Source organism: Hemitrygon akajei, chromosome 27 (genome assembly GCF_048418815.1).
Source record: "Hemitrygon akajei chromosome 27, sHemAka1.3, whole genome shotgun sequence".
Classification (NCBI taxonomy): domain Eukaryota; kingdom Metazoa; phylum Chordata; class Chondrichthyes; order Myliobatiformes; family Dasyatidae; genus Hemitrygon; species Hemitrygon akajei.
This window is the reverse complement of record NC_133150.1, coordinates 39,842,184-39,859,397: the sequence shown is the minus strand read 5'-3', so window position 1 is coordinate 39,859,397 and position 17,214 is coordinate 39,842,184. Positions and strand designations below refer to the sequence as shown.

Sequence of the window (17,214 nt, the reverse complement as noted above, 5' to 3'; positions counted from 1 at the left end):
TAAGGGTGAGCCTGACTCCGTTTCTCCTGTAGTCCACAACCAGCTCCTTTGTTTTTGCGACATTGAAGGAGAGGTTGTTTTCTTGACACCATTGTGTCAGGATGATGATTTCTTCTCAGTTGGCTGCCTTGTTATTAATTGAGATAAGGTAATGTCGTCGGCAAATTTAATTAGCAGATTGGAGCTGTGGGTCCAATAGCCAGGGGTCATCCCAATAAATCTGTTCTGAACTTCCTCCAATCAGTATGTCCATCCTTAAACTGGACGAATAAAATTACGCAGAGTACTCCAGACACAGTCTCAACAACACCACCTGCAGTGCAACAGGAATTCATTCTGTCAAAACTCCAAACCTCTTGCAATAGAGCACTGTACACCATTTGCTTTTCTTACAAACCATCATGCAAAAACATTTTTTCCATTTGTTTCTCTCATTTGCAGTTTTTTTTTACATACTGTAGATAACAGTCTTTTTTTAGGTTCCTTATATTGAGGCTCATAACCTCATACTGTCCCATTGACCATGTCTTGGCTCCACATTCATCTATCTATATACATTTGGGGAGCCCTGATATCATTATTAACCCACACTTTTTTATGTCATTGGCAATTTAATGGTTACTTGAAACCAACCAAAAACTTAGAGAGTGAGGGACTCGACGCTGTATGATGCATTTCCAAATAACTGTGTCCAAGTTGAAGAAAGTATTTTGATTCTTTATTTTGAAAACAGTAAAACAAATGATCTTGTACAGTGATATTCAAAATTAGCATAACCGAATCAGGGAAATTATGAAGTAGTGGTAAAAAAAATATATATTATCACCAGTTCACTCCCCCTCAACTAAACTGAACTAACTAACTAGGTCAAAGCCTGAATACCAGTCTGCCTCTACCACACCACAACCCTCAGGATGTATTACCAGTACCCATAATAACCACACAAAATATAATAGCATCAGACAGAAAACCGATTAATGGTTCCTGCAGTCAAATTTGTACATCTGACAATCTGCTTTCTCTTCAAGTTATTTAAGTAAATCTTGAGGACCAAGTAGGAAACTTTCAAATGTGGAAACTTCAAGCAGTTCACGATATGCATCTTCTGAGAGTGAATAAGATCTATTTATTTTGACTCTTTTTATTGATTCAATAGCTGGTTTTTAATCCATTCTAACACACCTCTCCAAGTATCATGAAATCTAATAAATGCCTCAAAGATAAGTTAACCTTCCTGAAACCATTTTGACTTCATTTGATTAGATTAAGCTGCTTTAAATCACTAAATATTAATTCCTTAATTACAGACTCCAGCATTTTGCCAAGAACACATGTTAAGCTGGTGGGATTCTGACACTTACCGTACTTTTTGTCTTTCTGCCTTGGAGTCATGGAGTTTTACAGCACCGAGGAAGGCCTTTTGGCCCAACTTGCCGATCAAATTGTCTACTTGAGCTATTCCTGTTGCTCTACATTTCACTTGCATGACCAGAAATCTTTCCAATCAATCTACCTATCCAAATGTTTTTAAATGTTGTGCTCTATTGCTTCTGGTAGTTTGGTCCATACACCACCCTCTGTAAAAAAGTTGTCGTTCAGATTCTTTTTAAATCTATTCCCTTCTACTTTAAAACTGTGTACTCTTGTTTCAGACTCCCGTATAATGGGAAAAATGACTGATCTGGTAGCAGTCAGCCATCGATCCCAGGGCATCATGAGTTTGCCCCTCTGGTGGACTATGTCCTCTCCTTGACGCAAGCCTGGGTGGCAAGATTTGAAGAACCGGCTGTTGGCCATATGCAGCGAGTTCCCCCTCTCCATGTCACTGATGTAGTCAAAGGGAAGGACAAATGCCAATTCAGCTTGGCACCAGTGTCGTCGCAGAGGTTGTCCGAGTGAAGTTGTAAACAACATCAAATAGTCTTAGTAATCCTGGCTTCAGATTTTTTCCTCAGAGTTTACTCCCGAAACCTTTCCCATGGGTGGGTATGTCCACAAGGCAGTGGAGGTTTCAAATCAGTTTTCCTTCTCCTAAGCAGACTGCCGACCAAGGCTGATGAGCCCCACCTTCCAAAAGTAATTGGTTTTGAGGCACCAGTGGTCTGCCTGTGCCCCTTCTCTTGTCAATAGAAACAGTTCCACTTGCCTAGTAGCTAAGCCACACTTGCAGGCCAAGAGTTGGACTTTGTTATCAGAGGCTGTTAGAGACATACGTCATTTGGAGCACTTTATAGTTAATGAGACCTTATCGCCACTTCCACCTCCATCTATGACAAGCTTAGCATGACCACTTTAATAAGTCTCTGTAAGGTCACCCCTCTGCCTTGAACACTCAAAGGAAAAAGGCCCTGGCCTATCTGGTCCCTCTTTCTACATCAAAACTTTCCAGTCTCTGTAACATCCTTGTGAATTTTTTCTGCATCTTTTCTAACTTAGTTACACCCTGCGCACACCAGGTCCCAGAACTACACACACTATTCCAAGTGCTGTCACACCAGGCTCCTGTAAACAGTAAAATGACATCATAACTCCTGTAATCATTTCCTTGAAGAATGACTGTAAGCAAACCGAGCATCACCTTCACCACCCAGTCTCTGTGTCTTCATTTCCAGGGAATTATGCATTTGTACTACCAGGTCCCTGTGTTGTACAACATTTTCACAGAGGTACCAGTCATTCACATGCAAAACTGGATTAGTGATAGGAATCAGAAAGTCGTGCTGGAGGGTTGTTTTTCATCCTGGAGGCCTGTGAGCAGTGGTGTGCTGCCGTGATCACTGCTGGGGCCACTGTTGCTTGTTATCTATGTTAGCAATTTGGATAAGAAGGTAACAGGCAGTTTAGTAAGTTAGTAGGTGAAATGAAAATTATGAGGAAACTTATCTAATAATACAACAGCATTTTTCAACAGGAAAAGTAGGCTGTGAAATGGATGGGAAATTTAACCTGGACAATAGTGAAGCATTAGTTTTCAGAAGTTAAGCTAGGACAGGGTTACACAGTAAATGGCTGGGACTGTGGAGTGTTGTAAAAACAATCAGACCTAAGTGTCAAAAGTATAAAGCTCTTCAAAAGTGGTGACAGAATTAAACTTGGTGTGAAACAGCCATTTGGCATACTTCCCTTTATTGTTTAGAGGATAGAGAAAGATAGCATATCATGTTACAGCTGTACAAGTTATTGGTGGGACTACAATTGGAGAATTGTGTGTATATCTGGTCTCCAAGCTGTAGGGAGGATGCCCTTGAACTGGAAAGATTACAAAAAGGTGCAGTCAGGACTCGAAGTGTTGAGTTAGTAGGACAGGCTGGATAGGCTGAGTTTTTTTTCCATGGAGGGTAGCATGCTGAGGGGTGAGTTTATTGAGGTATATAAATTCACAAGGGGAATTGATAATGTGAACATTCATTCATTATGTTCTATAATGGTTTGGTCTAAAGGTAGAGGAAGAGAGGGGAAGGATATAACAAGAGCCTTGGGGCATGTTTTTCACACAGAGGGTAGTGGGTATATGGAATGAACTGATACAGGAAGTGGTAGAAGTGGGTACAGTAAAAATGAATAAAAGATTTCTATACCAGCACATGTATTGAAAATGGATATGGAGAAAATGCAAGTGGGTGGGACGAGCTCAGGCAGGTCACTGTGAATGAGTTGAGCTGAAGGGCCTGTTCCCATACTGTATAACTCTCTGATGCTCAATGACATTTGCCTGACCAATATTAGAACAGGAACAGAAGAGATTCTGCAGATGCTGGACAACAAGTGCAACATATACAAAATGGTGGAGGAAATCAGCAGGTCAGGCAGCATCTATGGAACAAAATCAACAGTTGATGTTTCAGGCAGAGACCCTCATCAGAAATGTCAACAGTTTATTCATTTCCGTAGATACTGCCAGACCTGATGAGTGTGAGTTGCTTCAGATCCAAAGGACACAGTTTCAGACATGATGAGGGGTCTCTTTCTGAAGTTTATCAACTTGTCTGAACATACACACACACACACACACACACACACACACACACACACACACACACACACACACACACACACACACACACACACACACACACACACACACACACACACACACACACACACACACACAGTCTAGGATCTTTGTGGACATTTCAAAGGCGGCATAATGTGAAGTAACTGAAAGTTCAACACTGCCGCTCCCCCTCAGTACTGCACTAGAAGGTCAGCCCTGGGTTTCTGCTCAGGACTCTGGAGTGGGAAGTGAACCCACAATGTACTGACACAGGGGAGAGAGCACTGACACAGTAACAGCACTGACAGCACTTCACACCAAAATCATTGGCTGTGGTGTCATTGTCCACATGCTGGACGTGACCTGGAGCTGTTTTCATCATCATGTTCCAAAATATTTTTGCATTACAATGCTCCTTTTTCTCTCAAATCTGAAAATGCCTCCCTCAGCTTCAGGTGCATTGTGGGCAGAGCAGTATGTAAGAGGAGTTGTGGGAAGAGCGATCACAATCGATTTTCACTACAAAGCAATGTTCTGCTCGCAATCAAAGTACTGGTGCCATAGATGGATTCAACAGTGTTCAATTTTAGTGGAAACAAGTGGGTAACACAGACGGAGTGACAATCGATTGTGAACTGAGGGTGAGCGGCAGTGTGTAGCCAGAGGGTGCTAAATCTATGGAATTCAATACCATACATGGCTTCAGTTACTTCAGAATGTCCACACAGGTCCCAGTTATTTCAGTGTGTGTGTGTGTGTGTGTGTGTGTGTGTGTGTGTGTGTGTGTGTGTGTGTGTGTGTGTGTGTGTGTGTGTGTGTGTGTGTGTGTGTGTGTGTGTGTGTGTGTGTGTGTGTGTGTGTGTGTGTGTGTGATCAGACAAGTTTATAAACTGCAGAAACAGACCCCTCATGATGTCTGAAACTGTGCCCTTTTGTTCTGAAGCAAATTTTAAATATTGTACCTATCAAGTATTCCTATGTGTAGTTAGAAGGTGATGCAACAGTAATCATTGGTACTTTAGTGTCTAGAAATCCATGTGTGATTTCAATAATTGTTGGGATACATTGAGCGTTTAAATCCAATTTATTATATCTGGAATTATAAAAGATGTATCAATAACAATAATGACGAACCACATATCAATAATGATAAAGTTCAACTACCAGACTGTCAAAACCCCATCTGGATCAGAAAGGTCTTTAGGGACAGAAATCTATTTTCCCCACTCACCCTGGTTTATCTTTGACTTTCAGACCTAGTAATGTTCTTTACTAATTGCCCCACTGGAATGGCCCAGGAAAGACACTGATTTCAAGACAATAACATTGGTTGTCATACTTATTCCTTGCAAAGTGAAATCAGAACCCAGCAATAGAAGAACTGATGTTCCTGCTCAGGGGATTTCTCCACGTGGACATATTCTCCCCACACCTGGCTCCACACTGTTCCTCTTTTCTCCTTATCTACTCCCATCTCTCACCCACCTCCAAACTCCATCCCTTTTCCTCGCCATTCCATTTGCCTGTCATGCTTCGTCCCTCCTCAGCCCCAACTACCTTGTGGACCCAGTTTCACACCTGCCCCTCTCCTGCTGATATCCTCTCACTCTCCACTCACACTTGATGCAGAGTCTTGACCCTAACCATTGACATTTCCCTTCCCCCTGACAGAAGCTGCTTGACCCACTGAGTTCCTCCAGGAGTGTACTCTGAACTCCAGTTTCCGACATCTTTAGTGTCTATAGGTATTTAAGCACTGTTGTGGAAACAGTGTATGAACTTCAATCCGACACTGATTATGCAGTTGCCCAGTGCTATATTTCACTGACCAGGTAGGAAACCAATCAGAAGAAACAAAGTCTAAACCATTTTAATTACAGAGATCCCACCAAGATCTGTCTGTCCTCAGAGAGAAATGACAGAAATAAGAATAAGGAAGAAGGCAGCAGGAAGTTTGATAAAAAAAAACTACAGTAACACAATTGGTGTGTGGTACATGACAATCTGTAAACAAAAGTTACAACTAAATACAAGCTCTTCGGCCCATAATGCTGTGCTGAAAATGTACTTAATTTAGAAATTACCTCAACTTACTAATAGCCCTCTATTTTACTAAGCTCCATAGACCTATCCAGCAGTCTCTTAAAAGACCCTAATGTATCCGCCTCCACCACCATTGCGGCAGCCCATTCCACACACTCACCACTCTCTGCATAAAAAACTTACCCCTGACATCTCCTCTGTATCTACTTCCAAACACCTTAAAACTGTGCCCTCTCATGTTAGTCATTTCAGCCCTGGGAAAAAGCCTCTGACAATCCACACGATCAATGCCTCTCATCATCTTATACAGCCTATCAGGTCACCTCTCATCTTCTGCCGCTCAAAGGTGAAAACACCAAGTCCCCTCAACCTATTCTCATAAGCAATGCTCGCCAATCCAGGCAAAATCCTTGTAAATCTCCTCTGAACCCTTTCTATGGTTTTCACATCTTTCCTGTAGTGAGGTGACCAGAACGAGGTGGGGTCTGACCAGTGTCCTCTATAGCTGTAACGTTATCTCTCAGCTCTTGAACTCAATCCCACGATTGATGAAGGCCAATACCCCATATGCCTTCTTAACCACGCAGTCAACCGGCGCAGCAGCTTTGAGTGTCCCATGGACTCGGACCCCAAGAACCCACTGATCCACCATACTGCCAAGAGTCTTTCCATTAATACGATATTCTGCCATCATATTTGACCTACCAAAATGAACCACCTCACACTTATCTGGGTTGAACTCCATCTGCCACTTCTCAGCCCAGTTTTGCATCCTATCGATGTCCCACTGTAATCTCTGACAGCCGTCCACTCTAACCACAACACCCCTAACCTTTGTGTCATCAACAAATTTACAAACCCTAACCTCCACTTCCTCATCTAGGTCATTTATAAAAATCAAGAAGAGAAAGGGTCCCAGAACAGATTCCTGAGGCATACCACTGGTCACCATCCTCCATGCAGAATATGACCTGTCTAAAATCACACTTTGCCTTCTGTGGGCAAGCCAGTACTGGACCCATAAAGCAAGATCCCTTTGGATCACATGCCTCCTTACTGTCTCTTTAAGCCTTGCATGGGATACCTTGTCAAATGCATTGCTGAAATCCACATACACTACATCTACTACTCTACCTTCATCAATATATTTAGTCACATCCTCAATAAATTCAATTAGGCTTGCAAGGAATGACATGTCTTTGACAAAACCATGCTGACTATTCCTAATCATATGATGCATCTCCAAATGTTCATTAATCCTGCCTCTCAGGATCTTCTCCATCAACTTACCAACCAAATAAGACTCACTGGTCTGTAATTTCCTGAGCTATCTCTACTCCTTTTCTTGAATGAGGTAACAATATCTGCAACCTTCCAATCCTCTGGAACCTCTGCCATCCTCATTGATGATGCAAAGATCATTGCCAGAGGCTCAGCAATCTCCTCCCTCGCTTCCCACAGTAGACTAGGGTATATCTCCTCCAGTCCTGATGACTTATACAACTTGATGCTTTCCAAAAGCTCCAGCACATCCTTTTTCTTAATGTCTAAATGCTCAAGCTTTTCAGTCCACTGTAAGTCATCCCTACAATGGCCAAGATCCTCTTCCATAGTGAATACTGAAGCAATGTATTCATTAAGCGCCTCCGCTCCCTCCTCCGGTTCCATACACACTTTTCCACTGTCACACTTGATTGGTTCTCTTGCTCCTCACATACTTGTAGAATTCCTTGGGGTTTTCCTTAATCCTGTTTGCCAAGACCTTCTCATGGCCCCTTCTGGCTCTTCTAATTTCATTCTTAAACTTCTTCCTACTAGCCTTAAAATTTTCTAGAACTCTATCATTACCTAGTTTTTTGAACTTTTCATAAGCTTTTCTTTTCTTCACGACTAGATTTTCAACTGCCTTTGTACACCACGGTGCCTGTACTCTACCATCCTTTCTGTCTTCGAGCGTACCTGTGATATTTGCAGTAATGAGCAGGTGAAAATTTATACCTAATAAAGTGTCAAAAGAACGTTTGATTTTCAGATGTTCATTTGGTGTCTGAATGTTTAATTCTTTCCCACAGAACCAGTGTCTGTTCCTGTGATTCAATATCTGTCGCCAACAAATGTGTCACATCTCGGGAACTCTGTATCACTTTCCTGTGAGTCCTTCCAGGGATCCCTTCCCATTCAGTACAGATGGTATGAACAAACCTCATCTGGATACAGAAAGATCTCAGATACCAATGAATTGGCTCTACATTGTCAATCCTTCAACCAGCAGCACCATCAATATTACTGCAGTGCCTCGAATTGGAAGGGAGCAAGATCCAGTGCAATGGTTAAAGTGACAGTCTTCAACAACGGAGAAATCTGCAACTATGTGACAGAAATCAATGGCACCAGTAAGTTCTAATTTCAAGGGAGCATACATTGAAATATTTCTTTTTGTTTCTCTGTTACTGCTGCTCTTATACTTCTAGCGAGGGTAAGGAATTTCTTTGCATTTGTATAAACATTGCAGCATCCATGGGGTAGAAATGAAGTGCAGTGAACTGTGAAGTCCATCACTTCCTCCTGGAAAATGTGGATCATCACAAACATTGTTGTACTTGCATTTCCAGACAATTTGAGAACATTCCTTTCATACTTTTCTGTATGGTTTGAAAAGACTAGAATACGTGTAGAGTTGTGAGACAGTGATACTCTCATAAAAGCAAAACGAACAGCTTATAGTATTGCAAATATTGGTGGGGTTGACAGAAATTTGGCAATGTCAGGGGGCACGCTTGCGTGTGGTTGCTATTACTAAGGAGAAGGTGCTTGGGAAGCTGAGGGATCTACAGGTACGTGAATCATTTGGACAAGACCATCTACACCTCAAGGTTCTGAAAGAATTATATAAAGAAATTATTGAGGCATTAGTGGTGACCATTCAAGAATAATTAGACTCTGGAATGTTCAAAGGACTGGAAAATTGGAAATATCACTCCACTCTTTAAGAAAGGAGGGAGGCAAAAAGGAGGAAATTGTCGACGAGTTAGCATGACATCAGTGGTTGGGAAGGTGTTGGAGTCCATTATTATGAAAAAGATTTTGGGGTACTTCCTTATGGGGAAATCATGTCTGAAAAATCAGCCCCATAATGCAAGGACGTCCTTTTATTTTATTTCTTTCCTGATAGAGTACAGAGTAGGTCCTTCTGGCCCTTTGGGCCACAACACCAAAGGAACTCTTGACAAATCCAATCAACTGTAACTTAATCACAGGGCACTCTGCAAAGACCAATTCTCCTAACGAGTCTGTCTTTGGACTGTGGGAGGAAACAGGACCACCTGGGAAAGCACCACATTCCATATGGGGGATGTACAGACTCCATACATTTAGAATAGAGATGAGGAGGATTTTCTGTAGCCAGAGTGTGTTGAATCTGTGGAATTCAATACCATACATGGCTTTTGAGGCCAAGTCATTGGGTATAATTAAAGTGTAGCTTAATAGTTTATTTCTTAGGAAAGGTATCAAAGATTATGGGAAGAAATCAGGAGAATGAAATTGAATGGGATTATAAATCAGCCTTGATGGAATAGTGCAGCAGACTGTATGGGCCAAATGGCCTAATTCTCCTCCTATGTCTTATGGTCTCACTGTCTATGGTCGTCTCTAGCTTGTGACTATCTGAGCAGCCCAGGTAAATTACTAACTGTAGAAACTGAGTTTCTGGTTGTTGAATAAAAAACCTCACTCACTTTGAGACATGAGCAGGGAATCCATTACTTCTATTTGAGTTTATCTACAATATGAACAAGGCTGCTGTATTTCATGATTCCAGCAAGGAAAATAAACCTTCAATTCCCTTTTAAAGCATGAAAGGAATGCCAGTCCAAGGTGAGGGATGGGCTGGTGTTCAGTTTGCTGCACCCCGAGGTTTATTTGTCTTTATGGTGAACTGAGGCTGTGCCTTGCAATTAACGGGCTCCTGAATTGGTTAGAATGATGACTGGCTTCTTGCCTGTGGGCCTCAGTATTTTGAATTTCAGTTCCAAATGTTATTTGCTTTCTTTGATTTGCACTTTTTTCTGCATACTGTGTGTTTGATGGACTTTTTTTTTAATGGGTTCAATTTTTTTTTGTTTTATGTTTGCCTGGAAGGAGGTAAATCTCAAGGATGTATATGGTACAGATTCTTTGATAATAAATGTACTTTGAACTTTGAATTTTGAATTCGAAGTGCACTCTGATTGGCTGTGATTCCATAAGCTGTCAGATCTATGTAATGAAATCGAATTCTGAACTTAACCTTTCAAAAGTGTGGTCCAGTTTAGAGAGGATGCTGCCAAGTTAGGGAGTTATAGGTAATGGAAACAGGAACTTCACCTCAAATTGTCCAAGCTGACCTCAGTGTCTTCCTGAGCTTCACCCATTTCCCTGAAATTGGCCTTTATCCTTCTAAAACTGTCCTGTACATGAACTTGTCCAAATGTATTTTAAATAGTGTATTTGTACTCATCTCTAGCACTTCCTCTAGCAATTTTTCCCAATAGCACACCACTGGTGATAAAGCCTGGTTTTGTCAGAAAACCAACACTCTACCACCACAATCTGATTCCTTACACGAAGGCTATTCAGTATCCATCCAGCTAGCTTACCATGAGATCTCACATTACAGATCAGTCTACTATGCAAAGTATAGTCATAAGCCTTGCTAAACTCAACTGCTAAATTCTAAGGTCCTGTCCTCATCAGTTCCTTTGATCATTTCTCAAAAAAAGCTCAGTCAAATATTTTTGACAGAGGATTTCCCATGCATAGAATCATGTTCACTGTCCAAAATCAGAGATAATACATCCCAGGGAATATTTACTGTTACTATAGAGAATCTTGTCTCTCAAGATACAGGACATTACAGATATAGCATTACAACATCTGGCAGTCATCCTGAATTTGATGTACATCTGCAAGTGTCTGATGGTAGGTTTCTCATTGATTGACTTGATGTCTCCACTGAAATGTCTGATTCATGTTTTCCTGGGAAGAGTCAGGAATATCCGGAAGCTCCGCAGCAGCACCGAGCCCTGCAGCAAGTGGACAAGGGTAAAGAAACCCCTCTCATGTTGCTCTCACCCAGTGGAGGGTCTGACCCACTGATGGGACACCAATTTCCAGAGAAAACTCAGCATATTTTCCTGCCTCTGAACTCCATTAAATGTCACCCTGTCAGAGGAGGAGGCCTTTGCTATCCAGAGGCATATCAGTGTGGATCTATCCCCAGGGCCTGCTAAGGTGTTCCCTCAGACCTCATGGGAAACACGTGCAGAAAATACCTGGGCCCTTACAAACATATTTAAACTATTCTTAGCAACAGGAGAGGTACCAGAGGGTCAGGGAATAGCGAATGTTGTTCTGCTATTTTAAAAAGGCTCTAAGCGTAAATTAGGAAATTGTAGGGCAATGAATCTCACATCAGTTGCTGGAAAGTTACTGGAATGTATTCTAAGTGACCCGATAGATATATCATATTTGGACAGACCTGGGCTGATTAAGAATGGTCAGCTTGGCTTCGTGTGTGGTAGTACGCGTCTAATCAAACTTACAGATTTCATCGAGGAGGTTACCAGGAAAGTAGATAAAGGGAAGGCAGTGGATGTTGTTTACATAGACTTTTACAAGGCATTTACCCTCTCCTAAACATTCACATCCTTTCCACAGGGTTGCAAACAGAACTACTTATTATTGTTCTCAATGTGACCTACCCAAAGTTTTATGAAGCTACAAAATGCCTTGTCAGCTTCAGTCTCCAACATCAATTGAATGAAATTGAATTGCCTCTATCCGTTATATCCTTCACATACATGAGGAGGAAAAACTTTTATGTTGTGTCTCCATCTGAATGTGCAATGTGCAATTTATAGTCATTTGTAGCAGATAGTATGTGCAACAGAACAGTCAGTATAGCATAGACATACAATTGTATCAGCATGAATTCATCAGTCTAGTGGCCTGGTGGAAGCAGCTGTCCCAGAGACTGTTGGTCCTGGTTTTAATGCTGCGGTACCGTTTCTAGGATGGTTGCAGGTGGAACAGTTTGTAATTGGGATGATTTGGGTCCCCAAAGATCCTTTGGGCTCACGTCTGTCACTGTAAATGTCCTGAATAGTGGGCAGTTCACATCCACCGATGCGCTGGTCTATCCGCACCATTCTCTACTGAGTCCTGAGATTGAGTGAAGTACAGTTCGCATCTGCAGCAGTGATGCAGCCAGTCAGGATGTTCTCAGTTGTGCCCCTGTAGAAAGCCCTTAGGATTTGGGGACTCATGCCAAACTTCTTCAACCGTCTGAGTTGAAAGTGGTCCTGTTGTGCATTTTTCACCACACAGCTGGTCCTCGGTGATGTGTAATACTGAAGAACTTAAAGCTGTTAACCCTCTCAGCCCCAGATCCATTGATGTCAATAGGGGTGAGCCTGTCTCCGTTTTTCCTGTAGTCCACAACCAACTCCTTTGTTTTTGTGACATTGAAGGAGAGGTTGTTTTCTTGACACTACTGTGTCAGGATGATGATTTCTTCTCAGTTGGCCGCCTTGTTATTATTTGAGATAAGGCCAGTCAATGTATTGTCATTGGCTAATTAAATTAGCAGATTGGAGCTGTGGGTCCAATAGCCAGGAGTCATCCCAATAAATCTGTTCTGAACTTCCTCCAATCAGTATATCCATCCTTAATCTGGATGAATAAAATTACGCAGAGTACTCCAGGCACGGTCTCAACAACACCGCCTGCAGTGCAACAGGAATTCATTCTGTCAAAACTCCAAACCTCTTGCAATAAAGGACTGTACACCATTTGCTTTTCTTGAAAACTATCATGCAAAAACTCTTTTTTCTATTTGCTCAGAAGATACCTGGATGCTTTTTTTCACTCATTTGCAGATTTTTTTATAATGTTGTACTGTAGATAACAGTTTGTTTTAGGTTCCCTACATTGAGATTCATGGCCTCATATTGTCCCATTGACCATGTTTTGGCTCCACATTCATCTATCTATATACAGTTGAGCAGCCCTGATATCATCATCAACCCACATTTTTTAATGTCATTTGCAATGTAGTGGTTACTTTAACACAAACCAAAAACACATCCATGTGAGACTGAGTTTTTACTCCTTGCCTCAACAGGACGTGAATATTCATTTACAACAGTGTCATCTACAAGGTAAATCACTTGATTCAGTTTTGCTTAACAGTACAATGTTCTCATTGCTAATCCTATGTTTGGTTCTTTCTGATATTATGCTGTCTGTTCTCTAAGACCAAGCAATCTGAGTCTTCTCCCTTCTTCTTGCACACTTTATCTACCAAATCTCTATGCAAATACACTCAACATTTGCTTTTTCTAATGCATTAATTTATTTTATGCCTACATCATTTTTTAAATCACAATAACATACATTTTATTGTTTTTACACCTTCTAGCTTTTTATGCATGCTCTGGGTGATTGATCCTGCAGTTGTTCCAAGTTGTAAATTCTCTTATTGGCTTTTGGATTTGTTATGAAATTTGTTGAACTTAGTTCCTCCATCCCCACATAAACACCAGTCCAGGAATAATGAGGTGTTTTTTCTGATCAACCATCATTCTCAGTTCCATATTCATTCATTTATTTTGTGGCGTGTTGTATAATGTGGATGATCATGGTCTTTCCATGACTATGATTGTTTTGGCAAATTTTTCTACAGAAGTTATTTACCGTTGACCTCTTATGGGCAGTGTCTCTATAAGACAGGTTATCCCAGCCATTATCAATACACTTCAGCAATTGTCTGCCTGGCATCACTGGTTGCATAGCCAGTTGCTCATATGACCATCCAGCACCTGCTCCAATGGCTTCATGTCACCCACATCTGTAGAACTAAGCAAATGCTACTCCTTGCCCAAGGGTGACCAGCAGACTAGCAGAGGGAAGGAGCACCTTAGATCCGGTGCTGTGTAATAACCCAGAACTTATTAGGGTGTTTAATGTAAAGGAAGCATTAAGAGGCAGTGATCATAATATGATTGAATTCATACTGCAATCTGAGAAGAGGAAGCATAACTCATATGTACCAGTATCGCAATAGAAAAAGTGAATTACAGAGACATGAGAGAAGAGTTTGTGCAGATGGATTGGAGGAGGATACTGGTAGGGATGATGGCAGAGCAGAGATTGCTGAATTTTCACAAGGCAAAGGATAGATTTGTCCCACAGAGGAAGTTATTAACTGGCAGGGGTAGGCAACTGTGGCTGACAAAGGAAGTTAAGGATTGCATTAAAGCCATGCTAGGGCATATAAGGTAGCAAAGGTGAGTAGGTAGTTGGATGATTGGGGAGCTTTTAAAATCCAAAATAAGGCAACTAAAAAAGGTATAAGTGAAAAGATAAATTTTGACGGCAGACTAGTCAATAATATAAAACAGGTTACCAAAAGTTTTTTCAGTTATATAAAGAGAAAAGGGAGGAGAGAGATGATATTGGACCGCTGAAAAATTATACTGGTGAGCTAGTAATGGGGGGCAAAGAAATGGCAAATGAACTTCAGAGGTACTTTGCATCTGTCTTCACTGTGGAAGATACTAGCAGTGTGCCAGAGGTCCATGAGTGTCAGGGAGCAAGAGAGGGTCCCATTGCTATTAGGAAGGGAAAAAGTGCTAGGCAAACTCAAAGGTCTTAACATGGATAAGACACCTTGACCAGATGGACTACATCCCACAGTCCTGAGAGAGGTTGCTGAAGAGATAATGGATTCATTGGTCATGATCGTCAAGAATCATTTGATTCTGGCATGGTCCCAGAGGAATGTAAAGTCGCAACTGTAACTGTTTCTCTGAAGGGAAATCTTTCCTGGCAAATCTATTAGAGTTCTTACAGGAAGTAACAAGCAGGATGGAGAAAAGGGAGGCAGTGGATGTCATTTACTCAGACTTTCAAAGGTAATTGATAAGGTGCCACACGTGAGGCTGCTTAACAAGATAAAATCCTATGGGGTTACAGTAATGATACTGATATGGATAGCAGAATGGCTGACAGGCAAGAGGCAGCAAATGGGAATAAGAGGGGCCTTTTCTGGTTAGCTACCAGTGACCTGAGATGTTCCTCAGGGGTCAGTATTGGACTGCAACTTTTCACATTGTTTCTCAATGATTTAGATAATGGAGTTGATGGCTTTGTGGCAAAGTTTGCGGATGATAGAAAGATAGGTGCAGTGATAGGTAGTGCTGAGAAAGCAATGCAATTGCAGCAGGACTTAGACCAAATTAGAAGAACGGTCAAAATGTGGTAGATGGAGTACAGTGTTGGGAAATGTATGATAATGCATTTTTTAAAAGGAACAATAGTGCACACTATTATCTAACTGAGGAGAAGTTTCAAATATTATAGTTGCAGTGGGACTTAGGAGACCTCGTGTAAGACTCCCAGAAGGTTAATTTACAGAATGAACCTGTGGTAAAGAAGGCAAATGCAATGTTGTCATTTCTTTTAAGGAGAATAGAATATAAAAGCAAGGAGATAATGTTGACTGTTTATAAGACTCTCATCAGGCTGCACTTGGAATAATGTCTACAGTTTTGTGTCCCATATCTCAGAAAGAATATGTTGTCTTTGGAGAAAATGTAGAGGAGGTTCACGAGGATGATTCCTGGAATGAAGGACTTAACATAGGAGGAGCCTTTGGCAGCATTGGGCCTGTACTAAGTGGAATTTAGAAGAAAGCGTGGGGATTTCATGAAACCTACAAAATGCAGAAAGGAATAGATCGGGTGGATGTGGAGTGGATGTTTCCTATGGTGGGGGTATAGATAGCACAGCCTCAAAATTGAGGTCTGACCCTTTAGAACAGAGGTAAGGAGGAAATTTTTAGCCAGAGAGTAGTAAATGTGGAATGCTCAACAACAGATTGCAGTGGAGGAGAAGTCCTTGTGTATATTTAAGGCAGAATTTTATTGTTTCCTGTTCACTCAGGACGTTGAAGGATATGGCAAGAAGGCAGGTGTATGGAGTTGAGTGGGATCTGGGATCAGCTGTGATAGAATGGCAGAGCAGACTCGATGGGATGAATGGCCTAATTCTGCTCCTTTGTCTTAGGCTCTTACACCTCCTTTGGTAGAGACGTATTTCCACCCCACAACACTATATTAATCATTCTAATTTGTCTGCATTATTTCATGTCCTTTCTCCCTTTCACCATCAGTCACACATCATTTATTATCTTTCACATCTATCCACGTGGACTCGATCACTCTCTTCCTTATGGCAGTGTCCACTTCCTTCAATTGTATCTCTTTATATTCATCACTATTTCCCTCTCTTGCTTTCCAAAATTTATTTTCATTTTGCAATTTCTGGTTCACAGTCCTCATTTTTCTGCAGTCATGTCCCAGTAATTAGATCTGTAACTGATCATCAGAGGTTATTTTCTTTCTTACTCTCAGTCAAACAGTAGTTTAGTCTCCTGTTTAAACACCCTGGCTCAGCTGCTTTACCTCACTCCACTCCACTGAGATTACAGTGGAAACAGGAGGCAAATGTTTCAAACACAAACTCACCTCATTTCCTCGTACTATATCTCCTCCCCTTTGCCCAGTTTCATGATGTGGAAGGTGGGTCGTTGGCTGCTCTTCACTCTCCTGATGATCAGCACGATTTCAGTCATGTGGTTCACAAGAGTAACGAAGGTAAGCTTATGGAAATAAGTGGAATTACTTTCAAATATACTGATCATGATACAGCTCAGCATTGACATGCTCCCTTGTGTGTAGAAAGATTGATGTTGATGTATGGAATGCTTATTTCAGATGGAATTTCATAGTGAACGAACTAAAGCAGAGATCCCATTGTTGGAGAATCTGATGGGTTGGCCATTGCCTTTTGCAGAGACGTGATGAATCTGATCCTCACTGCATGGTGCTCCAGGAGGTAAAGTGAAGACTCACAGATTACACTGACTGTGCTGGAATTTTGCACAAGATCAGATATTAGTTTTACTGCCCACTTTGTGCTGTGAGAATTCAACTGTTGACTCCATGAAGAAAAAAAAACAATGTCGTCATCCTTCAAGGCAGGGACTTTGACTTTTGAATTCCTTCTCCAACATGTTACCTTCATTGATATCAATATTACAGCAGTTTTCCCAAATTGAGCAAAAATTTTAAACC

The 17,214-nt window shown here is 41.3% G+C and overlaps 1 protein-coding gene across 1 annotated transcript in view; it reads left to right on the top strand.

Annotated features, from left to right (window-relative positions):
* The window catches only part of LOC140717036 (polymeric immunoglobulin receptor-like), a 32,838-nt gene that overhangs the window by 11,065 nt on the left and 4,559 nt on the right, over positions 1 to 17,214 (top strand). The window contains exons 6-9 of the mRNA XM_073030220.1: positions 8,110 to 8,430; positions 13,200 to 13,236; positions 16,644 to 16,734; positions 16,934 to 16,975. Of these exons, the coding sequence (XP_072886321.1) occupies positions 8,110 to 8,430; positions 13,200 to 13,236; positions 16,644 to 16,734; positions 16,934 to 16,975 (491 nt within the window). The remainder of the gene's footprint in view (positions 1 to 8,109; positions 8,431 to 13,199; positions 13,237 to 16,643; positions 16,735 to 16,933; positions 16,976 to 17,214) is intronic.